General features: G+C 33.4%; 1 protein-coding gene across 3 annotated transcripts in view; it reads left to right on the plus strand.

The window, feature by feature from the left end:
- eya (eya transcriptional coactivator and phosphatase 2) overlaps positions 1-26,893 on the plus strand; it is a 69,458-nt gene that overhangs the window by 39,338 nt on the left and 3,227 nt on the right. Inside the window, exons 1-15 of one of the 3 annotated variants that reach the window (XM_074132707.1) lie at positions 12,947-13,011; positions 15,869-15,921; positions 16,369-16,457; positions 16,726-16,818; positions 18,267-18,408; positions 18,495-18,589; positions 18,705-18,826; positions 19,897-20,017; positions 21,546-21,611; positions 21,696-21,865; positions 21,957-22,046; positions 22,120-22,261; positions 24,270-24,353; positions 24,751-24,865; positions 26,472-26,593. In XM_074132707.1, the coding sequence (XP_073988808.1) occupies positions 13,006-13,011; positions 15,869-15,921; positions 16,369-16,457; positions 16,726-16,818; positions 18,267-18,408; positions 18,495-18,589; positions 18,705-18,826; positions 19,897-20,017; positions 21,546-21,611; positions 21,696-21,865; positions 21,957-22,046; positions 22,120-22,261; positions 24,270-24,353; positions 24,751-24,865; positions 26,472-26,593 (1,510 nt within the window). In that variant the 5' untranslated portion in view covers positions 12,947-13,005. Of the gene's footprint in view, positions 1-12,946; positions 13,012-15,868; positions 15,922-16,368; positions 16,458-16,725; positions 16,819-18,266; positions 18,409-18,494; positions 18,590-18,704; positions 18,827-19,896; positions 20,018-21,545; positions 21,612-21,695; positions 21,866-21,956; positions 22,047-22,119; positions 22,262-24,269; positions 24,354-24,750; positions 24,866-26,471; positions 26,594-26,893 lie in introns of those variants that run through there. The other 2 variants (XM_074132704.1, XM_074132705.1) reach the window with 2 other exon arrangements.

The following is a 26,893-nucleotide window of genomic DNA, read 5'->3' on the forward strand; positions in this document are numbered from 1 at the left end:
TAAGGTAAGTTTTTCATGAAACCATTTGGAAATTTCCGTATAATATTCAAAAAAGCCATTCTGGACGGTCTCAATTACGTTTGACTTATATTCTTCAATTCCAGAATTTTGACTACTCTTACTTTATAATACAAGTATTTGAGCTTAAGGTATACGAAAAGTATCCTTAAAGGAAACGAAAGCTTAGCATCACCTTTCCATTTCCCTTGAAAGATGGGTTAAGCTAATTCTCCTGAGGTAAAGTACTAATAAAAGTTAAATGTAAACCTTTACGAATTAGTAAATTAAGTTAAATAAAAATTATTAGGTTCCGTTTTCACACACAAAATGGCACTTCCGGTTCGCTGATTTTTTCAATTTCTAAATTTAGTTTCAAATTTGATTTTTATTAACTATTAAACAGGTAATAAGACAGTACAATAAACAAGAATAGCACGTTAGAAGTGAAGCCTCCAGAAGTCCTCTAATTCAAATTTTATTGGAAAAATCAAATAAACGTTTCTTGTGTATGTGTTTAAAGAAAATCAAAGGAAAAATTCCAAAAATTGAAAAATCATTTTCCACGTGGCGTGTTACTACCATTTTACCGAGAGACGGCTTCAAAAACGTATTGTCGCAGACCCTAAATGAAACATCGAATTTGAAGTTTTTATGCAGTCATACGCATTTTGATGGATGCACTCACACGAATTAGTAAAAAATAACACTTTTATCGTGTTCATGGGAACTTAAAAAACGGTATTTGCACCTTCCAATATTTTTTTCCCATCTGGGGAATAAGAAAGGTTAAAAAGTATAGATTCCTTCCGTGCCCCAATAAAAACATTTTCACGTGTCCCAGAATGAACAACGTGGAAGAAACGCCACAACAACACATCAAAGCTTCTACAAAAAGAAGATTACTGCTGTAGCTCGTGCTAAAGATTATAGAACTAGAATAGCTGTATTACAATATATATAAATAGCGTAGTATTTTTACAGCTACAGCTGATAGTTAGATGAAATATTGTATAATTTACAGCTGATACCTGCCACAGCCTCCCTCGCAACCCTATCTGTGCCCTACTCTTCACTATCCCCCCTTATGCACACAATATCTCACCCCTTACCATTCATCATTATATTCAAGGGCCCCTTCCTTTATATACAATCGAAAAAAAATCTTTTTTTTTTACGTTTTTTTACTTTTTGTATTTTTGTAATCCCTCTTTAACTAAATAATAACTAACACACAAGAGTAGAACTAGTTGACAGTAGCCTCCCGTAAAATGGCAGCTTAATTAAACCTACCATTTATGGCCATTCAATCAGTTTCTTTCCAAATTTAGAAAGGGGGGTTTACTTCATTCAACAAAAGTATTGCTTCCAAGAGAGAGGTAAAAAAAAATCGTTATTATTATTAATTAATAAACATCGAAAAAAAATAGCAGTAACCAACTATTAAGCTGCCCTATAAAACCTATCAATTCTATTGTTCAGGATTTCAAAACAGATGATTGGGTTTCAGAATACCTTTTCTTCTATAAATTGTTGTGTAACTTAATATTTATTTAGTAAATTTCAAGTTTAGAAAATTTAATCACAAAGTTTCTCTATTGTTAAAAATCTAAAAAAAAAAAGCCATACAGTAAAAACGTACTTCCGGTGGAACCATTTTCATCGTTAACTTCCTGTCAGGTCGCCTAGGAGTAGGCAAAAAAAATTCAAGTATTTGCAATATTTTTTTTTTAGATAGACTCATAAAATTTCCTAAAAACTAACACTTTTTCCTAGTTCAGGAGATCTTAAATCAGTTTAGTTTAGTTTAAATTGTGTTTATTTTAACCGGAAATCAGTGCACTAATGCAATACTTAGTCGTAACAAGTAGTTGAAGAAAATAATGCAATTCATTCGCTGCGTATCTTAGAAATAAGTAGGAAAATCGCGGGAGATTTAGAATTTCCGTCACAATATTTTCTCTCTCTCTCTCTCTCTCTCTCTCTCTCTCTCTCTCTCTCTCTTATTGAACAACTCTAAGTGAATCCTAAAGATCTGTGGCCTTACTAAGTCTAACTACTGATTAGATGACGTGGACGGGTCCAGAGTAAAAGCCATTGTTCACTAAAAATTTCTCATTCGGTGATAAATAAAAATAAATAAAAACGCCTGCCAAGGATTAGCATACCTTACCGCAATACATCTCTGCTTTGCGGTGTTAGTCTATAACAGGCGCTATTGTGCGCGCCTTCACATTTAACCAATAAACATTATATAATTTGCCGTTATCAGTATTTAGGGTTTTTAATTATCGAAAAATTCAAATTATCGATAGCTCTATCGATTTTATAATTATTAAATAAATTAATTAATAAAGATTATCTGATTTGTGAACAGTTTTTTTTACGTGTTTTGTAGAAAGTTGGCGTATGCTGGCCACAATACTAACACACCAAGACCACTTTGTAGAAGCAACTTTTTTTTTTATTCTTAAAGCCTGAAATTGGACTTCTTATTGAAGATTCAAATTGGAAAACCTGCACGATGCAGTCCTTTTTAAAAAATGATTGCGATATATCTTTTATTTCTCTTTCTTTCTCATATTAAGAGAAAATAAATAAAAAAAAATGGTTCTTTCAACACTGATAAATTTAAGTAAAGTACCATTGGTTCTTGTGAATAGATTATGGAAATATATTGTGGTAATCATCTCTCCAATCACACGAATGACGTAGAATTGGATTATTACATCAAATCTTTTATCTAAACTCACGATCTTTGTGATAATCCTATAGATTTATCCTCTCCGCGGGCAAGAAGAGCCGTCCCTAGAGTATTAACACCCACAATAACCTGCCTACCTCCCTTTTACTTGATAGCCTTCCGGAAGCTATTCACTTGTACCAAGTACATTAGTTTATAGTAATGAAATATAATTATAGGGTACTCATTTGCAAACTTCCTCCTCTCCTTCGCCCCCTCCCCGCAGTAGCAATGGTTACTCATTTAAATTAATAGTTGTAATACGATATTAAAACAAGTTAGGGTCGCGTACATTGCTGCCCTCTTACGAACTATACCCCTAACTAAATACACAAGATAACAGGATGGGGATGATGATGATGAGTAGAAGAGGGAACTGTCGGTAGCTTTTTGTTATATTCGCAAACTGTTTTCTCTCTCTCTCTCTCACTCTCTGTGTGTGTAGTCAGTACATATATTACTTTGACTAAGTTGGTAATAGTAGGCGGAAGTAGTGCTGATGACGCGCTGCCACCAATGCCACTGTTATCGAGAAGAGGGAATACCATATGTTTTCTTTTTTTCCTGTGGGGAAGGTTTTAACTATAATGTATGTATGTCTGTGTGTGTGTTTGTTAGACACAACTTTAATTGACATTTGACACTTCTACTAAAGAAGGGTGCCTTCTACAACCAATCACCATTTACCACGGCTACAAAACCATAGACAGACATTACTCGTCTTAAAGTAATAGTATACGTCGTATATTTTTCTCTCACTTGCTCTCTACATAGAGCCTTCCTTTATTTTCTCTTACTTTTTGTTCCGTAACAGGAATTATTGTAATCGTGCTGATTCTCTTCTTTTTCACTTAGAAATTCACTTTTTGTACGAAAAAATAGTTGTTTTTTTTTTTGGCATTGACTTCCGCCATACAGCCAGCATCGTCTAGATGCTTATCACTAGAATATCACTCACTCTCCATTCTTACTTATAAATACATTCGCTCCACACATTCATCCCTCTACTATATACAACTATTTACCTTATAGCTTAACCGAAATTAAAATCACGTAATCCTTCTCTAATCATTTTCTACCATTCATTCTAATCGGCTATAACTTTTAAATACATTCATATTTCTTTGCTAGCTCTGCTACAGATTGAAGCACATAGATGTTGCTGGAGAATATTATGTCTTCTTAGCCAAATAGTGCATCTAAATACCTGTATATGTCGTCAAACATTCGTTTCCTTTCCACCACATAACTTGGACATATCACATTATTATATTGTCTTGAAATCCTCCTCCTCATTGCAATCTACGCAAAGAGGAGAGGACCTTTTTGTTGATCCTGTGTGGGTACGATCCGCACACCGCGTGGTTCGCTCTCAGTCTGCTTATTGTCGTCACAACCCATTTATTAGTGACAGTTCCCTTAAATCATGGTTGTCTAGGTAACTGATCTGCCATAGTTTTATAGAAAAAAAAAGAGTTAATATGTACGTAAGTTAGTTCACTAACTAACTGGTCCTGACGCGTCAGTAATATCCTATTACTGGTTGACCATTATTTCAATTGAAACCCTTAGCGCAGAAAGTAACGCTTTTCACGACAGAAGGACGTCTCTTTCTTTAACAGAGGCTACCACTTCCGGAGAAGTTCTAGGCAGAGTAGAGAGCCGAGAGTCCCAGTTTTTGGTTCCAATGCATTCCCGATTTTTTTCTTTTTAGCCTTGTTAATTAGTGCAATTAAATAGATAGATGTCTAAAAATTCCCATAATTATCTAAAATATTCCCTACTCAAGTTTTTATAAAAATTGATAACATTATATCAAATATTATTTTATTTATATTCAGCTATTCAAACTTCCAACAACATCAAACGGGAGTTCAAATTGAGGAGTTCAGAGCAAACTCCACTCTCACCATGGTAACCACCTCCTGGTGCGCTCCTTAGGGTGGCTATTTCCAGCTTTATGTACGCAGATAGATTGAGCAGAGAGAGACGGCAGATTGGTGCCTCCCAGAAAGTTTATTCTATCCTCCTTCTCCATCACTAGGTAATTCAGGCTTTCTGGGCCTAACTTCTCGTTATATTTAATCTAAGGAATCGACTCAAAGTCTTCTCTTCACTCTTGACATAGACATCTTGGTACAGGTTTGATGGTAAATTTAGACTTTAGGTTCGCTAAACTCAAATAGTTTTGCACATTCACTATCTCCAGTGATGATTTCTGTACAATGCTGATCTCTAATCAATGTCTTCTCAAAGCAACCGCGTGGGAAACCCAATGCGCCACCCCTCAGCTGTGATCCTCTTTTCTGAAAAGGTTAATCAATTTCCTCCTACCAGAAGTAAGAGAAAATGAATGATTACTAATTGTACTTACTTTTAAAACTCCCAATGAAATATTTCTTTCCCTAGAAATAAATAACATTTCTGCACTTGGTAATATTTAACTGGTTAAAAAACTAACCCCCAAAACTTTTGAACAGAACTTAAAACATCCCCCACTTACCTAGGGACGTCCAAAGTTAGACGGCCTATAATAATTAACTTTCTCACGCTTTCTCATTGAGAAGAAAAAGTTCAAACGACGTTACTTTATTGCTCACTTCGTAGTTTTTTAGTAAATGTTTTCACAGAGACTTGTTGGTACAATGGTAGTACATAAATATTTTTTTCTTGGTGAAATTGAAAAAAAGTACAGGTAATTGAATTTATAGGTAAGTTCAATAAGTTATTGTTTACTTACCGACAAAGCAAGTTGCCTAAGTCGATCCCCAAAAATAAAAAATATTATTGTAAGTTATTATATTTGTGCAAAGAAAAGTTTAATTTCACATAAAATTATTATAACAATAGCGGAAGGTTATAGTGTACTCACCCCTCGGTTCACAGGTGCTGTAGCCATTCCTTAGAGTAGCCCAACCCAACCCTTCTTTCTTTCCTTGTCGAACCCTTTTCTTTTGGTGATTGGTAAAAATTATTTCTCACGAAAACGTTAATTTCTCTATAGAATTTTCTCTCTCTTGTTAACGCTGTTTTTTAGTGGCACATTTCTTAGTTAATGGTGAGAAATATGGTTTAAGTTTGCTGGAGGGAAACTTAATGGAAGTTAGAATAAATGGGTTTATCGTTTCTTGAGGCTAAAGACAGTGAAGCAAGTTTTACGTTCATCGTCTACTGAGTAAAAAGGTTGTACTTAGAATGTATCTTTTGCCCGATTTTTGTTGAGTTCTTAATGGAAGTTTCTTGTTGTGAAATGTGTTCCTAAGTCTGTCAGTCAGTAACAAAAGAATTGTTTCATCTCTAAACTCTCGGCCATTCTGGACAACTCCTATGGAATCTTCTCCATTCCGAGTGTATACGTACGATCTTAAAAAGTGTATAAATAATAATATTAAGGAGGATTTGGTTTGAAATTGTTTTTAGAAACGATTTATGGGACGCTGAAACGTCACGTCTTTCGTCAAAAGTGCCGCTTGATGTTAAAGTCCAGTAGCACGTAAATTTAATAAGATATTATTTACATAATTTAAATTTTGAAACTTTTAAAGCTCAAAGTTAATCGACTGTTCTAAACTCAATGGCATGCCCACAGCAAGTTGCCTTTTCGTCTCAGTTTAAAGATTTCCTTCTGAATTATTGCCCCCAAAAAATTAACATTACACTCTTAAGTGTTTACCACCTCTTGTCCAGTTTCCTACTCGCTGTACCAGTAAGGACAGAACCCAGACTTAGCAAGTGAGAACTCAACAATTAGAAAAAACTATCTCGAAAAGTTAGAATCGCCGAGAATGTGGTGTTAACGCGATATTTTCTTTTGTTCTGTTTAGGCAAAGACTTTTATCGCTTTTATTGGGTTCTTATGGATGGGTTTACGCTGAAATGCCCAAATTTTAAGTAAGAACTGCCAGAATTCATTATGCCTGCGTGTTTTTTCTCTTTTTTTATCTCGTATATTCAATAGTATGGAAAAATAAATGCCAGTTTCAGTCGTGATACATTTATTCTGCCGAGCTTTCGACCTAGGGACTAGGTCATCTTCAGGGCTAGTTTACAAAGTAATATTTTACATTGAAGATGACCTAGTCTCTAGGTCGAAAGCTCGGCAGAATAAATGTATCACGACTGAAACGGTATTTATTTTTTCATCCCATTGAAACTATGAATCAGTCACCAAAAATAATGAACAGCAACTCGTATATTAGTTTTTTTTCATTTGGATTTTTTTAATTGGATTGTAAACAACAGGGGATTGAATTCAATTATGCAGTTTTCAACAATGACTACTTATTGTGCAGGCACATTAATTATATTGTATTATTCTGCATTGTGACCATGTGAGTAATGGCGTAAATAATTCATTATTATTATTATTATTATTAGTGAATTGTATGGATGGAGTGGTGAAGGGGGAGCCAGTTACTTAATGTTAGTTTTGGAGAGGGGGTGTAGAATTGTAGGGAGGGCCGTTATTGTGACGCAGCTTCTGCTGAAACTACTAGAATAGAGTATTTAGGAGGCATTGGCTCTCTGCTATATGAACAGGGGTGGGCTTGAGGGGGGTGGTGGTGTAGATACAGAGTGAGTGCGCCAGGTGTTCTACAGATAATGGAGATGGTTCGAGGTAACTTGATATCCGCTCTCAGTATGTTAGTAATTTAATACTTTCCAACTATTGTCTGTAGCTACGCACATATAGACAGACACAGTGAAGACAGACACAGCGCACATAGGGACAGTAAAGTCCCCTTTGGGCTCTCGTACAGCTCTTCATTGTGTGTCTACTGCTATTGTTGTAGTGTTATTCTTTCTATATGTCTCATCACTGGATGCTTTATAGCATCTACACATTACTACAACTGATTGGGTGGTATTTGGACGGTTTTGCAGAATGGCTGACATTAACTAGGAGGATGATCTTTGATGACGTTGTGGAAAACCTGTTTACAGAATCCTTACTTAAACTAATCTACTAATTAAACTTAAAATAGTAACCATAATAATAGTAAGGGAAGATATTAAGCTGAGTGGTTCACGAATACTGGATTCCAAAAGCGGAGATCATGAAACTATCTGCTGGCCCTTAGATTTTCTCTAACCTGGGAGCTAGGAGCTTCTTACAGCTCCCGGTCATCATCGGCAGTGTTGTCTGTAATGCGCGGCACTGCACTGAAAAAAAGCCCCGGGCGCCACTAACTTCATTGGTTTTAAATCAGAGGATCTAAGAAATGAAGGGTGACCAAAAAAAGTCTTCGAGATTTATTTTTTGCCATTTCAGCACGTATGGAATTTTGAAGTCATTATAAAGTGATAGAATTTGAGATCTTAAACCCAAAAATGGAACAGTTGTAAATTTGATGTCAGATTTTTTTTTGATTGAAAAGATTAAGATTCACTGTGAGTTTTTATAGTCTCTGGTCGGACCTGAAATTTTTTGTAAGTTTTTGTTAGTTCTTTTCGTTTTGAACAATGCAGTTATACATGTAAATCTTTTTTGTTCTAAAACTTCGATCGTCTATCAGGAGTAGTAGATGTTTGTTCCGTTTGTTCACTTCAAGTAGCTACAATTGTGTGTTCTACGTGAATTGTAAATCCCAAGTTCCCCCAAAAATCGAGGGGTTATCCAGGAAGGAATTATCAGTAAGGCATTTCGCTGCACGAAACCTTAATCGTTACTTTTTTGCTCCGAGATCTATTTCGTAAATACTTGTCTAGTTTATTTGATTATTTACTATTTAGTTTTTTACTAACGATTCAGTGACTTTTATGGTGCATTCTTCCGCACTACTGATAGGTTCCTCTCTGAACCCCCTCTAGAGTGTTTAAAAAAAGCTACGTAAAAATGTCGAAAGAAAAGAAAATCACTTTAAAGTTAAAGAAATTATAGCTGCAAATAGGCAGCAAATTGCTGTTTCTAAAATTGAATTAAATTAACTGTTAAATTGATAGTTCAGATTAGATTGAATATCTGTTTTCGAAAGTTTACTAGAACCATAACATCTATCGGGCATTGAGGAGTAGAATTATAGTTTGAAACCCTTTCTAATAATACCTTAGTTAATTTGCAGACTGATCTGGAAAAGTTAGTCCACAAATCTAGAGGTGTAGAAGCAGAAGACTTAATGAGCATACAGATATTTGTAGAAAATGACCCAGATGGATCGAAACGTCGTGAAATAAGTGGTTTTCGAAATATTACACTCAAAATATATTTTTTTAAATGGAATATTCTAATCGTCAGTAAAGTTTGGAACAATAAAGCGTTAATTCCAAAATATAGCTATATATGCTAAATATAGCCGGCGGTTTTAATATTGTGATGATAGTTGCGGTCGGAAATGGGTCTCCAGGGGGGCGGGGAGTTGAGCAATGAGTGGAGGCGGAGTGGTGGTGGTTTAGAAAATACGCACACATACACAAACACAGAATGATGATAATATTTTTGTTGTAAAGAGAGTGGGCGGTAACAGTTTGCCGCCTTTCACACTGTCCGCGCCCTTCACTGGGCGCCGCCCCATTCAGTTCTGCCCGCCTACTTCTCATTGATCCAGAACGGCTCCTCCGTGTGTATCTTGCGCTCCCTTCACTGTTCCACGCACGTCACCACCAAGTCGCCGGCCACAACCACACATAAACATGAAGGGGTAGCAGAATGGTGGAAAGATGGTACAGCGCATGCTCAGCTCTATCTTTACTTCCATCCTCTCCCATTCACTTATTCACTCCGTGCACCCCTCGTAATGTATGTAATATGATACATAACGATGGGTTTTAGACTTGAGAACACTAGCACACACTAGCTTGTAGAATACTCTAGTGGGGTTCATTACCTCTTTGTCTGCCTATATCTATAGATAGGGACGAGAGTGACAGAGAGACAAATAGAAGAGCAAAGAAGATTTAGAGGACCCTGCAGTGGATATCTCCGTAGAGGGAGTTTTGATCGCTGTCATCTTCCCTTCGCAGCTTCCAAACAGCTACTGCTGACGCAAATATACTTAAATCGCCTCCGGATATCTTCCATGGCAGCATTCTTCTATTTACTGCCGCCTTTCTTTAACTATTTCCACTGTTACTATTCACTTTTCATACTATTTATATGACAGTGGCACTGTCTAAATACACAACAGCTGATTAGTAATAATGGCAGTAATATATATTTTACTCCAAAATGAAATAGGCTTGATTGGGAAGTTATGCGTGTTTTGAAATGAGTACTTTTCGAAGCCTTTTATCGTTCAAAGAACGCGCCATGTTTTTCCACTTTTTTTCAGAACCGTTGTGAGGTACCCTAATTTTGGACGGTTTCTTTTGATGAGTTCAAACAATGGTATAAGCGGTGCCGCTTAAAAGACTGCCTGAATTGTTTTTATAGTTTAGGGCACCAATAGAGAGAGACCAACTCTGAGTAAAGGGTTTCCAGGATATTTTTGGACTGAATTTTTGACCGTCCAAAGATAATCCGGAGATACCGGCTTTAAGGGTCGTTGATGCTGATCATTGATTTGATTTCAGGTAAGGCGGGGCCAATGTTTACCTCTCTTCTGATTTTTTAATTGTGAAAAACTATTAATTATTTATGGACAATTAGAGAGATTGAGAGGAGAAAGCCATTTTTTTTTCCGGATTCAGGGGGATCGATCTTAAAACAGATTTTGAAAACTGGAAGAATCGAATATCCGTACGATTACTAAATCTTCTATTGCTGTAACGGGGGAAGAATAAAAATAAATGATTTTTGCATAGTTTAATGTGAAGCTATATCATTAAAACTGAATGATATAGCTCTACATTAAACTTCACAAACTTTTTTATAATACCCTGAAGAAGGTAGTAAAAATTACCGAAACTTTGGTATAAAGCAAAAAAGTTGTATTTATTGATGACCGCACCTAGATATTCCCCAAAAATCATCTATCAACAACGGTCGGAATAAACCAAAACCATCATTAAAAATAAAGTAAAAGTAAAAATGAAAACATAAAAGTCATTTATCGGCGGTTCGTCTTCATCTAAATTTTGTCCATCAATGCCATGATATGGACGAAATATACCTGAAATTCTGCCCACAATTATCGGCATAATATGTCCGCAGAAGGGGTTCGATCATGAAATGACATGAAAATAGGTTTAGATTGGAAAGAAATGCAAGGCTGGCTGGTGTTATGAATAGCCGATGATAAAATAATAAAAAAAAGTTAGTTAGGCTGCATATTTTTTCACATGCACTATTGCAGTCATATGGTCAAGTGCAGGGGGGCACAGTGCTGTTTTCAAGAATGTGAACATCATTTCTGTAACCTGTAAAATCGTGTACACATGTGTCACTAAGTATTAGTGCGGTCAGAACGCAGAAAGAGAGCGAAGTTACAACTTAGAGAGCCTCCCTCTCTGTCTCTCACAAACGTGTTTTCTGAACACAAACCCAGTGCCTTGGACATATGTTTGTCACTAACTCATGTGTAAATTAGGACAGCAACACTATCCTAACACTAAAACATCCACCGAAATTTAATGACCAAACTACTAACTTACCCAGAATGGCGAAGGCGAAACTACATATTCTAGTTCTACTTGAAGACGAATATTACCCCTTCCTTTTTTTGTTTTTCTTCGTTCACAACAATTTAGGAAATCGTCGGGAGCAACCTTTATCAAAAAAATTATCTATATTAAGCATAAACTTGCCCAAAAATGGCTGCATGGTTCACAAAGCTTAAGCGAAATAGATGGTATATTCAGAGGAATACACATGTCTGAATTTAACTATATATTACATCTTTATAATCAAAAATTATAAGTAGGGAAGGGATTAGCTATGCGGTTAGCGTACTGGACTCCCATGCGGTGGTCCCAGGTTCAAATCCAGCTGCTGGGGCCCTTAGATTTTCTCTTCCTAGGAGCTTCTTACAGCTCACTATCCAGTGATGGACAGTGTTGTCTGTAACGAGAGAACACTGTCCGGACGCCGGCAATGCACTGAAAAAAGCTCCGGGCGCCAATAACCTTAGATGTTGACGCGTCTTAAATCATAAAAAAATAAGTAAGTAAATAACTATTTTTTTTAAAAAAAAGAACATTTAAAATTAAAGTTTAGAACATTGTTTAGTGACCCAATTAAATGTATTGCGTTAAAAGAATGGTATTTATAAAATTAAACTGTTCAAAATATTCGGGGAGGCGAGAGAATTATGATCATCTGGAAAACAACTGTCGATCTATTAACTATCGTAGCTTATAGTTGCATGACCGAAATGCGATGGATAACAACAACAACCAACTTTTAATTGTCCTAAATGAAAAGTTGCAAAAATTCCTGTTTCATTCTAGAGTTATTCAAGATTTAAGAATGGTGAATGGCAGGGGTTTCAACGTCGAATTGAATGGTTTCATTTGTTTGTACTGAATGTCAATATTACTTTCTCTTAACGTAATTTACGTCATAAATTTTTTTGATCAATCAACAAAAAACATCGATTCAGCTAAGTAGGCCTTACCGCTCAATCGATTTTCTACAAATTTGGAATATTACTTGCGTAATAATTCTTAATAATTTTAATTCTAGTAATGAGGTCACTCATTATTCTTGAATGTCACGAGAGGGAAGCTTAGTCTACTTCTCCCACAGAACTTCCTTAATATGCATAGGTCCTGGGAAAAAAGGTTCCTGATAAAATTATTCGATCTATAAAGAGAATTAAAATTCGAGGAAGCTGTTTTCTGTTTTGCTTACTATCGATTCCCGTGGTGGCACCGATTCGATTCCAACTTTCTGCAATGTTTGTTTTGTGGGTTATGTTAGTCCCACATGTACATATGCAATCACGTAAGAGAGGACCAATTGGCAGAAAAGAAATATTTCCTGTTTAAATTCATTTCCTTTACTTTTGAGAAATTTGCAATACTTCCTCTTATCTTACCTGTTACAAGAGAAAGAAAAAAATAATTGGAAATTTGAAAATTTGTTAGCTTTTCCAACAAATTGACTGCAGAGAAGGAAGTAAGGACTGTTATTCTGGTGAAGCGAAGTTAGGAGAGGAAACTGAGTTGAAGGAGAGAGGTAGGTTTTAATTTGATGCCCCCGGTGCGCTGGTAGAGTGGTATACCCTTTTAAAAACCTGCCCTGGCCGAGGGTGCTCTCACTTAGAGAGGGGTTGTTAGTTAAGAAAGTGCCAGAGGGAGGTGAGGAGCGAATAGTCTCAATGTCACAGTCTGCCAGCAGTGTGTAAACTTGGTGCGTTCAAGTGGTTCGCTGACCCACACATAATATCATGGTGGTAAGGTTGATTTTGAGTTAATACTTAGATAGATCTTATTGCTTAGTTAGTTCCCAACAATGTAGTCATCATGATCCAGTTGGATTTCCACTATTACAATATATTTGGCCTCGTGAGCATCAATGTACAGCCAGAGGCGTTCTTAATGCTTATACAAGTGGCTAGAATTCATTGTAGGTCGCCCAAATAAGATACTAGACCTATTTGGTCAAATCGTTTTCTCCAAATTTTAAGAGATCTAGCCCGAATATTTCCTCTTTTGTAAAAGTATTTCCTTGATATTATTTTTGTGCGAAAAGAGACGGTCAATTTCAGTGTTTTTTTGTCCAGGACGGTATGGCTTGATTTGGCAGTTGGCAGCTCTTACAATATTCTGTACTTCCTGCTTAATATCGGCTTATGATTAAATCCAAGTACTTGAATTTCTCTATCTGTTTCTGCCTTTGCATTTAATACTTGTGACTTCAAAAGTCAATTTGCATTAGTTTGCTTTTATTCCCCTTCTGATTAAACAACTTAGTGACAGAGTCCTGAAAATGCTTTTGTTTATACGTACTTAGGAGCCCATCACCTGTACATAGAACTTCTACTCTTACTGTAGGAACTACTACTCCATCTTCGTCTTCAATTCTGGCGGAAGACATTTTCCACTACGTCCAACCTGCAGAGACGAGATCTTTTTTTTTTTGCTTCAACTTCCTGATTTGGCTTGCATAATGCACTTAGAAGTCTGGCAATCTTCATCCTCTTTAAGTGTATTAACCTTTCTTGATTAACCTACCATTGGTCTTCATTGACTAATAAGTATAAAAAGTTTATTTAAAACCATAATTATACTTTCTCCCTTCAAGACGTGCAGCAGGTGTCATGAATTGAATTTCGTGCTCTGGTAGCATGTACGTGTAATGTCTCCGAGATATATTTTTTAATTGCCCTTGCGACAAAATTAAGAGTATTAGAGTCTCCTTGCTTAACTTAATATTCAAGGAGCAGGTTTAAACATGTTGCTAAAAATTATGAAGAAAAACTTATCACTCCCAACTTTGAGAATCGTCAAAAGGGACAGTCAAGAGGACATTTCACTTCTTTTTTTTTTATTATTCAATTATTTTTCTCTTATTTAATTTTAGTTTCTCAGGATTTATTTTTTACTTGCATTTGCGACAAAATAAAAATACTTTAATCTCGATTACGCAATTTAAATAGTTTATGTGGAATTGGGCCTATTCAATAAAAATAATATCCTCTAATGAAGCTATTAATACTTGTTATGTATAATTGCCACCTTTGGAGAGGAGAGGTTGTCATATGACTTGACTCCCAAATTACCTCTTTTAACCTGTCATACGTAAACAGGCAGAACAAAGAAAGAAAGAAAAACATGATAGACACATTACTTTTGGCTAAATACCAAACATAATCATAACACACTCACACAAGACAAATATTAAGTTGGCATTGCTCCAGTCAGCTGTCTAACCATGGACGATAGAAGAACAGAACACCTCTGTAAGTTTTTATTTCTTTTGTACTTCAAAAACAGATTCGTTTTTATAAGTTTTTTTTTTTTACATGTTTTCAAGCCTTACTTATTATAGACCGTTTTGTCTCTACTCTTTTATCGTGTTATTTATTCTTCGAAGACTATGTCGTCATCCCTTCAGCCTCATGAAGAATGGAAAAACACCAATAAATAAACAACTCCCCTCCAATATTGTGTTTTTTAGGTATTTGGTTATATTTATTTGTGTTTACTTTTTAAAAGTTTTAACTCTAATCACTTTTTCGGCATCCAGGTGGAATATTGCACTTTGTAGTATTCTCAGAATACTGCCTGGCTGACAAAGATTAGTTTGTGCTAAGTGATTTCATTGAAGAGAAAATTTGAGGAATATTTGTTTAGTTTAGAAGTTGAAAATAACTTGGTTATAAAGTAAAATGTCAATAAAAGTTATTGGAGTCCTTCAGGGAGTTCTCGGGTTCAAGTTCATTATGTATTTTCCTAGGAACAACTAGCATCATGTATCAATTTCTTGCTTTCTGGATTTTTAAAAAAGAAAAAAATCTGCAATAGATTATCTCTATTTCGCGGCCAGCTTGAATTGTCACGATAATCTAGTCAAGCTATAAATAAATCCTCGTATTTATTGCTGGAAACGTCCACTTATCCTGTATAACCATTAAAGATTAAATTAAGTAAAGAACGCTTCTATTTTTTGGATGCGATTTCATTCACCTTATTTTTCTGTATAGTTTACTTTTCTTCATTTATAGTAAAAATTATACTATTAACAGTAGTAGCAGACATTCACAAGTTGTTTAAGTTATATAAGGATTTAAAGAAGAAGGAAAGTAGAGAACTCCGATTACGATAAAATCCAATTATTATTGATGTACAATGACTATAGGTTCATGAACTGTTATGCACTATACACTATTGAACAGTTCATGAACTTCCAAGTCCAATACGAATATACTGTTGGAATTCACATTACTAATAATACATTCGATATTTGTAATTAATTCCTTTTAGAAAGATGTTTTGAAGTTTTTATGATATTTTCATTCATTTAAATATCATGAGCTCGCCGAATTTAACTGTACATGTTTACCGTGGGGGGGGCAGGTCTAACATGTTATCATACTAAGAAAAAGCAGTTTTCCAACTTATTTTATATTATATTCTTTTCATATTTAAATAAAATATTTCATAGTAAAATTTCTTTACTGAAATACCATATTTCAGGGTTATTTAAAACAGTATGTAAGTGTTCTTCAACATCTATTTACACTTAGTCCATTTAATAAATAAATATCTCTGTTGCAGCAAAATAAAGTTTTATCTTCTTTGTTACAGGCAAGGAAACCTCGAGTAGAAGACACTCAGACCATATCACCTGACCAAAATAGGTAATTTTTAGTTAGCAATATTGTTAACTTAAACGCATTGTAGTGCATATCAATTAGGAAAAAGTAATTATCACAAGATGTTCACCTTTTTATTATAACAAAACTGATAGAAAAATGTGGATAATTAAATTTAGAGAATGTTGCCCATCGTGAAGATGAAGGTTTTAAACCTTTAGAGGTTATATGTAGTTATCGAAGGAATTAGGAACTAGGTTCACGTTCGTATTTTCTTTTATTTATTGGAATAACTTTTAAAATTTACTGAAAAAGTATATAAGTGGTCTCTAATTTAATATTTTACTGTTGTCATTTCTGATATATATATCATTTTCTAAATAACTCTGAAATTTTCTAAAGGCAAAGTCTAAGCCCTGAATACATTTACATTAAAAGTAAGGTTTTTGGTTGGATTGTGTAGATTTTTAATTGTTATCGTTTACTTTCCAGAACTTTGGAAGGAATTGTAGACCCATCTAGTTTAGGCGGTGAAATTTCTAGTGGAACTGAATCGAATTGCAGTTCACCACAAAATGATAGTAAGTACATTATAATTTATTTACTTTTCAGAAAGATAATTTTAAATTAATCTTGAAATAAAATATAGACAAATTTTTGACTAAGTAGTTGTTGGTTTCTTAATCAATTAATAAATAAAGTTCTTCCTCTAATAGAATTAGACCATCTTCTGTTTTTCGTCTTTTCGCTTTACAGTTTATTCTAATACTCAAAAATTATTTACTTTAATTAACATCCCATTTGAATATTGCTATTGAATGTTAATTCTATTGCTATTTTGAAATTCAGGTTGTTTAGTAAACAGTCAAACTAGTTCACTACCCCTAGGCCAATCGTTTCCTTGGACACCATCCGCACCTCTTAGTACTACAGAGTTGACAGGTAATTTAAATTATATTCATTTATACAAATTTCAGAAACTGAATTTACAAATTGTTATTGATTAGTTTTATTTTGTGTTTTCAAAAGGTGTATTAGACAAAAAAATCAATGTTTTATGGATTAGATGTAGGAAGGAGTGATGTAAAAAATCTGTTTAGGCTCTTTAGTGTTGATATTAAAATGTAAGTTAACTTTGTTCATAGCTGTTATTATCGTATTTCTGATAAGCAGACTAACAATTCATGATCGAGAGAGTTTCGTCTGCTTGAAGAACTAAATCCAATTGGTGTCAGATATATTTTCCCCTAAGATTGAACTGCTTCTGTGTAATCTGGATCTGAAAAAGCGATTGGATTTTTTTACCTTTGGTTAAGTGTCGTCCGTTAGGCATCCATGCATGAAAACAATCAGCTCTGTGGATGATTGTTTTGTTGTTATGGAGCATAGTACACCCTGATGGATATAGATCTACCGTTTCTAAGTTTCAGAGCTCTCTTAGTCGACATTGCTCATAAGGAAAATCCGTTAGCGTGCGAACTTTTTTTTTATTCAACTTAAGCACGCTCAAACTACCTCTTACAATTAACTGACAGATCGTCTCCTGAGCTGTTCCTTTTCCAGGATAATACACTGATTTTTTCAAACTGTTATGAATCATAGGAGGATCAAGGTCCAGGTTTCTTTTCTATAATTATCCCTGACTTGGTTTCATTTAGTGAGTTGTGGATTCCAAGGAATTTTACTGGGTTTGGTTCCTCTCTGCAAAGAGTGCCTAACATTGGGTTATTTACATTAATGGAGTATTTCGTTTTATCCATGTTCTTATCTGAGAGTAGTCGTAGAGTAAGCCTTACAACAGCATTAATAACTTACTAATTAGTCTTCTTGGCTAATTTAATGAATTAATTTACTTTCCTTGACAGCCAGCACAACGTGGAGCGATGTATCGATTACTGTAATAAGTAGTACTTGAAATGACCTGTTGTCTTAAAACCTTACTTAAGACTGATTAATCACGACTGAATAGAAATGCATAAAAAACATTCTATGGTACATTTTACATTTTATGGTATATGATTCGCTAATATTGGAAAGTAGCTTGCAAGTACAACTTATAGATGGGGTTTGAACAGTGCCCCTTGACATTGATGACCATATCATGACTGCATGTCCGCAGTCCTCAAGTTTAAAGACATTTTATGATATAGGACAAAGACATACAATGGAGAGAGGCTGTTTAATTGCAAGTATATGGTATGAACTGGATTTCAATATGTTCATAGTTGTTATTAAATGCGCGCTTACCAATCAATTTCTCGAACCATGGAAAATTTCCGATCAATTTCTGAAACTTATCGTAGGTTTCAGGTAGAACTAAGTTCTCATTCACCCGAATTGGCAACATTTCAATATGTAAGTAATGAAATTGATTTACTTTTATTTCCCAGGTGATTTGGAGATAAAAACCGAGAATGATAGTAGTCCATTACATGAACTAACATCCAGTTCAGAAGCCAACTATACAGATTGTAGTTACCCAAGTGGAGTAGCAAGACAAGACTACTATAACAATGCTCAGTATTATTCTAGGTACGTCATAAGTTTAATTGAGCTGTTAGGATATGTTGCTTGAATGATGTTTTATTATTGTACTCAATCCTTTAATGTATTTCTAGCGTACAATCCTACGGCACCCAATCTGGTTCCTACGTTAACACAGGAGGTTTCTATGGGACACCATACAGTTCTCCAACGTATTCATTACCAAATGGTATCTTTCTTCTTTTAATACATTAATATTTCGAAAATAGATGTTATCTAAAATCACTTGAGTTCACAAGAGTTGGTTTAGTGTAGAGCTGAGTAGTAATGTTAATTTTCTGTAGGGAGTAGAAGTCAGTGTAAGCTCACTAATGGATACATGAATTATGCAGGTTATCAACAGAACAATCCATACAGTTCGGCTTATAATCCTGCATATGGGACGCAAACATATTCCGGGCAACAGGTAACTTTTTTTCAAGTATCTGACTATGTTAAAAATTAATGAGGTGAAATAAGAATAGTTACAAAATTAGAAATAACGAGGCTAATTCACAGTAAAGTCACTAAAAGGCTAGACTCAACTTACAATCCGCTTGCCATCAAACCGTTATTTGAATTATGTGATTTACAACAAAGAGAACGTTCCGCTCATTTTAACAACAAGAAAAACGTTCTGTTCTTCAAGTTCCTTTCTAAGAAACTTTGTTATAAGATTTCTTATAGACTCTGTGAGCTACCACCGCGTGATTATGTTCCTTAAACCAGTTTCTTTCAATATCTCTAAGCCCTTTTAATTAAAAAAAAAAATCGAATTAGATTTCAGTTTTCGCTCGATTTTCTAATAAAAACTGATCAACTTGCCCAAAAAAAATCTAGAAATATGTATTTTGTTTCTTTACTTGTACAATTAATTTCTCTTCCGGAGAGATACTCGTATAGTATCTCGAAATTGTATGCCTTATTTTTCTGAGCTCGTTTTCAATTTTTAAATAAAGCAACTCAAATTGTTCCCTTAAAATTGAGAATTCGGAGATACTTTTGTATCATCACTGAATTCATTTTCGATTTGCATTTTACTTTCTGTTGCAAGTGCTACTAGAGAAAGTACTTTACATTATTCGGTTTTAAGATTTAGTGGTCTGAAATCTCCACTTTAACATTTTATTTATTTTTATTTTGTATCCAAAATTGTATAACAATTTTATGTAAAAGTTGTCTTTGACTAATTGTAGAACTGTTGGTTGGATCTGCAATAATGAATAACATCATTAATTTTATTCATCTCAAAAGAACTAGATGTTGTTTTAGTTTTGTCTGGTTTTGGATTTTCATACAACATTCAGTTAGCCTTCTAGGTTCATCAGGTCTGCTTTGATTTTCCAAAGTAAGATTTTTCACTTAGACGTAAAGCAAGAATAAGGAAATATGAATGAAAGTCTGAAACTGAATAGAATTCAAAACATACCATTCATCTTGTTCAACTATTTCATCTTTGTTCTTGTACTGTATGTGCTTCTTTTTTTCCCCCTCCAGGACTACACAAGTTATCCAGGAAGTTACAGTGGAGGACAGGTTGCTGCGGTCGCTAGTTATTATGCTGCCAGCCAACAAGCATACTACCAACCTCCTTCCACATATCTTCCTCATGTCACTGGTGATTTATTTACAAATCTACTATTTACTATTACATCTGTTTTACTATTAAGTTTTCGAAGAAAATTCTGTTACTTGAGGAGAGTTTGCACGCTTCCTTCCTAGCAACCAAGTAGTAGTAGTAATCGCCTATTTTTTCAGGCGGGGCTTAACGTCCAACTACCAATTTAGGTGTCGTGGACGGAGACGACTAGCAAACATACTTTACTATTTCTCATTTTTAACCATTAAATAAAATCCAAGGCCTAAGACCGGGAATCGAACCCAGTATCACAATACATATTAGCTTTGCAGGTCTCATCCTAGTAACCATTTCCGTGTAATGTACATATTATGATTAAGATATAGTATTAAAAAGGATAGATAGCTTTGTTGCTAAAATTACAGGTTTAAGATAATCCCATTTGTCTACAACTAAAAGTTCCATTATACCTAATAGATCATTCACTTTTTGGTTTTCTAGAAAAAAATAACTCCTAGAATTGTCTTTATCCAGCAAGAAAGGTTTTATTAGTGGATGTTTTTTATTACACAATCCGAGAAAGATCCAAAAATAACTTGAAATAATTAAGTGAAACATTAACACATAACGATTTAAATGAATGCTCGAAAAATATATTTTTATTAATAATATATTGATCGTCTACCTTTCAATTGAACAGTTAAGGTAAATCAAATATATTGTTTTTAGAAAGGATGGCCGATTAGTAGCTAAAGACCGTTGGTTTTGGAGCAAAACTTAAATAGAATCTGTAAAACAATAGTACAAATACTAAACATTCCTCCTGTCTTTTAGTAACTACATTAAGAATAAAGTATCCACAGCATATCCGGCTTTGAATAAATAAATTACGGTTTAAAGCTTGGGAAAAAAATTGCCCAGTGATTTCTCATGTGATTCACAGTTTTCTTTGAGCCATATCAATGATTGGTGGTTATCCCTAAATTAGACTAATTGAGATTTAAATTTCATTAAGAACTTAGTGAACTAAGTCAATTCTACCTCTTGATTTTTATTCTATAATCAGTCCGACCGATATTTTGACTAGTTTAACTTCACTATGATAAAGCTGAGGTTTATCATTGATTGAGTAGTTGGTCATAATCCCAGCATTACTTGATGATATTTTTCATTTGATTGCAGAATGTATTTTTTTATCAGAGTTCTGATGTCAATATTTACATTGTGTAATTAAATGTAAGCTTTTCGATTTACTGGATCATGATTTTCGTACATTAATTAAATATGCTTGGTACTATCGGCAAGAACTAGTTAAGGAATTATAAATTGTTATGTTTTTGAGTTAGATATTACCCAGTGTAGTTAATTTGGTTTTTGATTATTTATTTCATAAGTTTATTACTACTACTAATTCGTCATCTGTTTTAGATCGCATCAATACTCCAATTAAATTAAAGATTATCAGTAAATCATGGCCTTAATTTAAAAAATACAAAGGATTATGTTATGTAAAATATTTTTTGATGTACCATTCATTTTAATTTCTCTTTGGTTTCATAATTTGTAGATTCCCCTTCGACTAGTGAACCGAATTCACCGGTAAAAGCGGAAACCAGACGACAAGATGAAACTAGTAAGATAAAATCTAAGAGATTCTCTTCCAACTATAGTTTTTTTTGTTTATAATTATTCTAAAAAATAAAAAATAATATTTCAGCCAGGAGAGGTCGGGGCCGAGGTAGACGACTTGGTTGCGTACTAGGACCTCCAAGTCCTGTAGCAGGACCAGAAACTCAACTGGAAAGAGTTTTCATTTGGGATTTAGACGAGACAATAATTATATTCCACTCATTATTAACAGGTTCCTACGCATCTAAATACAACAAGGTTAATTGTAATTTTTATAATAGGATATTATTTATTGTTCTTTGGGGGGGATAATCAAATTATTGTTTTTTATTTATTATTATTATTGCAGGACACCCAAGTTGTTGTCCAATTAGGATTTAAAATGGAAGAATTGGTTTTTAATTTAGCAGATTCACATTTTTTCTTCAACGATGTTGAGGTAATACTATTTCAACAAAACAGTCCTTTAAAATATTGTTATTTTTTTTTTAACCTCAAAAAATCTCTGTTAGGACTGCGATCAAGTGCACATAGACGACGTCTCATCCGATGATAACGGTCAAGATTTGTCTACCTATAATTTCAGTACAGATGGCTTCACAGTAACAACCGGACCAGTTGGATCCGTACCGTGTTCTGGTGTTGGCGTTCGTGGTAAATATTCATACTGGTTCATTGAAAAATAAATGTTTATAGTACAAGATAAAAAGGGTTCTGTACCTCGCAAGATTTTATCTATGATTTTGTTTTTATTTTTATAAGTTATTTTAAAGAGGATTGTTGATTTTACTCCAAGAATAAGATATCAAAAAAGCTTTGTGCAAGATAGATGCCCCAACTGCTGACTAACAAAACATGGGAAAAACAAGTTTCCCAGCAATGTTGAGATACTAAATTTGTGCTGATTATCCATCGGGATTCACTCTAAACGCCTAAAGCAAAATAGCAGCAAAGTAATAGGTGGATGCTGCTGGAGCCCTGTACCAAAACGTCTGAAGTCGATTTTGATAACTGACGACAAAATAATTTTGATACAGACTTCAGTTAAAATTGGTTGTAAGAAGAAACCCGGATTACAAAAGGAAAAAAGAAAATCATTTATCAGGGCAATGTACCTGCCCATAAAGATGCTTTGGCAATGAGAAACTAGAGTAGAAGGATTTGAAGTACGAATTATCGGAATTTCCACTCTATCTGGGTCCCTTTGATTTCCTTCTACTTTAGATCTAAAAAAAAAAATTATTGTTGAAAACTGTTTGAGTCATCGAAGTGATGATAACAGCCTTAGATGGTTATTTTCCAAAATGGCACTCCATGTTTCTGCTCGTAGAAGTGAATTATCATATACCTACATTGCCATGCAGACAATCAATAACATATACAATTAAAAAGCAGATAGTTTTCAATTAGTGGATAATCCAGCCATTAACAGCAATAAAAAGGAGTACAGAAGTTTCTATCAGTATTAAGATTTATTAAAGGTTATTTTAACATGGAATTTTACTTCGTATAAAGAGAATTCACACAAATTTGCTCTCAGAATTTTATTTGAACACTTAGCGCCGTACATTCTAATCTCAACAGATTTATACATTTCCTTACAATTCACCTCTGCAGGCATCTTGATGATGGCGAGTACGCTGCTAAATACAGTGTTCAATTTGAATTCTCGTTTATTCAAAATAGTTCTCATCTTTACTTCGATCTACCAATGACCTAAAGATCTTCTTTCTAACTGGAATATTTAGGATGCAGTATTAGCTAAAGCCCTGAAACCAGATCGTCTATGGTACGGCATCCAGTTCACAAATAGTTGCTGTTGCTTATGATAATTGCACTTCTTTACTTATGTGAATATCCCATTAGTGTTTTCTAGCCAGCCTATTCTATTTTTTAATGATAAACTTTGATCAGAAATCCGTTTTGATGAACACTTGTTCCATCTTGTAGTGTATGGTATAAATTTTTGCCTCAAGAAACTAAGATAATAGATTGGACTTTTAGGGAAGCGTTTCCTCAAATCCAATATTCTTTTTTAGTTTTATTAACGTACCAATTATTCTATTGAATGTATATTTTAAAAAAGATATTTGTATCGTAAACATTTTCAAAAACTACGTCATTCCGTAAATTATTTAGGATTATTATTAAGATTATTTTTATTTTATTTTATTTTCTGTTAAAGTGAATTTTAATGAATGATAAAATATGTATATATTTTATATATAATATATATATTATATATATATAATATACATTTATATATATATTATATAATAAATCTTCCATTTTAACTAATATCATGGCTAATTTGCAATAATCATAAGGACAAGAAAGAAGAAAAAAATAATAATATCAAGGTATGCTACTGATTGAACAATATCAGCTGGGTTATTATCATACGAACATTAAGTCGACATTGGCAGAACCAAACATGTTTCAGGGACACTTGTTACTTTCTATTGTTCAAAATCCTTCTTTAAGGAACAGGATTTCATCAAATATTGAGTGTTGAATTGGTTGAATAGGTGTTGCTTTTTATTGGTGTATTATTGGTGGGGGTTTCCATTTAATATTTTCTAATAGAAAATATTGTATCAAGCAATGTCTGATGTATGGTATTCTGACTATACGTTTATTTAATGATATATATGGTTTTCAGGAGGTGTTGATTGGATGAGAAAACTAGCTTTCCGTTATAGAAAAATGAAAGAAGTATACAACAATTATAGGCATTCAGTTGGAGGTAGGTGGTATTTATTATTTATTTATTGTTTTTGTGTTATTGTTTGCGCATTAACCATTATAGGTAGGTGGTAAATTGTCTTCATTTTGTATAAACATACAAAAGCAAATTCAAGACCATTAAGAACGAACAGCAGTAATTAGGTATTGAATTTGAATGAATTTCCTCATATTGTATAAGATAATATATATAATATTGTTTATTATATAAGAATACCAACTAAGAATGAATAAAAGCAGTAAATGCTATTAAGTTACTAATTTTATTTTCATTTAAATAGCAAAATGCTCGGAAGAACATAAAATGAATTTATATGTTATAAGCGTCTTTCTTCGTTTAAAAGCAGCACCATGATAAAGATATTTTGTGTAATTTGAATGGAGATATTTGTTTACAGGTTTATTAGGTCCTGCAAAAAGGGATCAATGGCTCCAAGTAAGGGCTGACATTGAAAATATTACAGATAATTGGCTTACCTTAGCTACTAAATGTCTTTCAAATATTAGTAACAGGTAATTTTCTAATTTATATGTGGGTATATAAACTAATTTTTAGAAAGAATGATTTGATAAATTTCGCAATGAGGTCTCTTTGTCTTGGACGTAACCGCAGTCTCTGACAGAAAAACAATGTCTCGTAATCTTTTATGAGTTGTATCATCATCACAATTTCTTTGTTTAGATTTTATTATTATTTATTAACTACCTTTAATTTTTCCTTAACTTTCAGATCGGTAGCCCATATTATTTGAAAGTAGGTTTATGATATTTACTTCAATTTGAATAATTAATTGATCTTGTGTTTGCTCAAAACATGAAACAATGACTAAACCTAAAGACTACCTCCTTTATATCTTTGGCTCCAACTATATGTATAGTATCATTCAATCAACATTTTATTCACGGACAAGTATTACCCAAAAGTTTTGAATTATTTTACCTCAGCATCTTACATCTTTTAAAAACATATTTTCATTCTTAATCAACAATTACACCAAGAGACTAGATTGTTTTAGTCCCTTGTACTTCTTTTTTTCCTCTACAATTTCCCAAACATTTACAAGGATGTAGTCACTTCTCTTTTAGATACATATTTCTCATTTTATAATTGTTACTGATTTTCCTCAAGTAATTATTTTAGTATAATTCAAATTAGTGTGGGAAATTAAATATTTTCCAATAGCCTTACTAGCTTTAAAGTATCCATACCATTTTTTAACTTGATTTTCAAACAATAACCTGCTTAACCCCCTATTGTAAATTATACACCAAATACATTGAATTAAACATATTAAGAAATTAGCTCTTGAAAAATTTAAAGTAATAAATTATCTGTATATATCTTTGTACTTACTTTATGTTATTCATGATATTCTTAGTCACCGGATTTTTTTTTTTTTTTTTTTTTTTTTTTAAAGATGATTATTTGTTTTTAGAAATTATAAAATTCCTAATTCATAAAGTTAATGTATATTTGAAAACATTTTAACAAGTAATATAACTATACTTTTTATAGCTTTTACATATTTTTACCTTTCTTTGTTCAAAAACTTTTACTCCTTGATTTTTGGATTTTCTTTACATTTACATAAGCATACTATTTGTACACTCTGAACTCTTATCGTGTATGTATATCGTGTTGTTTTATAAAGTGCACATAACCTACAGCAAAATTATACATGCAATAAAGGAAAATATTTGGACAGAACTGTAAAAAATAGTTTGTTCGAAACTTGTTCATCGGATTTGAGAGAAATTAAATTTCACCAATTGATTCCACTCAAAATGAAGTGATCAAACCAATCTTGAAAGTGGGAAATTCCTGTTTGAAATTTTAAGGTAAATAAGTTTGCTTTGACAGAGAAAACTAACTCTCATTCTCATTGTTCCTGAGAGTGAACGTTCTGTTATTTCTGTATAAATTAATGATAACAAACGTTTGTTTATGGTTTTTAGTAATACATTACTATTCTTGGTCGCCTTATTGTAAATGTTTTACTTTTAAAAAAATTGGGTATAAGGAACTCGTATTGAGAAACTTGTATCACTGTTTTATAATTGAATTTAAAACTTGCCATAGCAAATATTTATTGTATAGAATTTGCTTCACAATTTACAGAGATAACTGCGTGAATGTAATGGTGACAACTACCCAGCTGGTTCCTGCTCTGGCTAAAACTCTTCTTTTTGGACTGGGCAATGTATTTCCTGTAGAGAACATTTATTCTGCTTCGAAGATAGGTAAGAAACCAAACTAATTAAATAAATTTCTATTGTTCCTAAACTTTTACTTATCTATCATAATGAAAGGAAGGAAGAATTGCAATCGTGCAAATTTGTTCGCTGGAAATATGCTTTTAAATTCTCCTGAATAGCAAAAGTGGTATTATTAAAAATTTGTAAATAGCAAAAATTGTGATATTTCACGTAGACGCGATAATCATGTTTTGATCAAAATAGTTGTATCAAAAGTTCCATTTAACTGATGATTCGATTTTTATCGAAGATTTCTATTTAAATTGGCAACTGTGATACTCAACT

Source organism: Rhodnius prolixus, unplaced genomic scaffold (assembly GCF_049639745.1).
Source record: "Rhodnius prolixus isolate KJV_2025 unplaced genomic scaffold, Rpr scaffold_4, whole genome shotgun sequence".
In the NCBI taxonomy this organism is placed as follows: Eukaryota; Metazoa; Arthropoda; class Insecta; order Hemiptera; family Reduviidae; genus Rhodnius; species Rhodnius prolixus.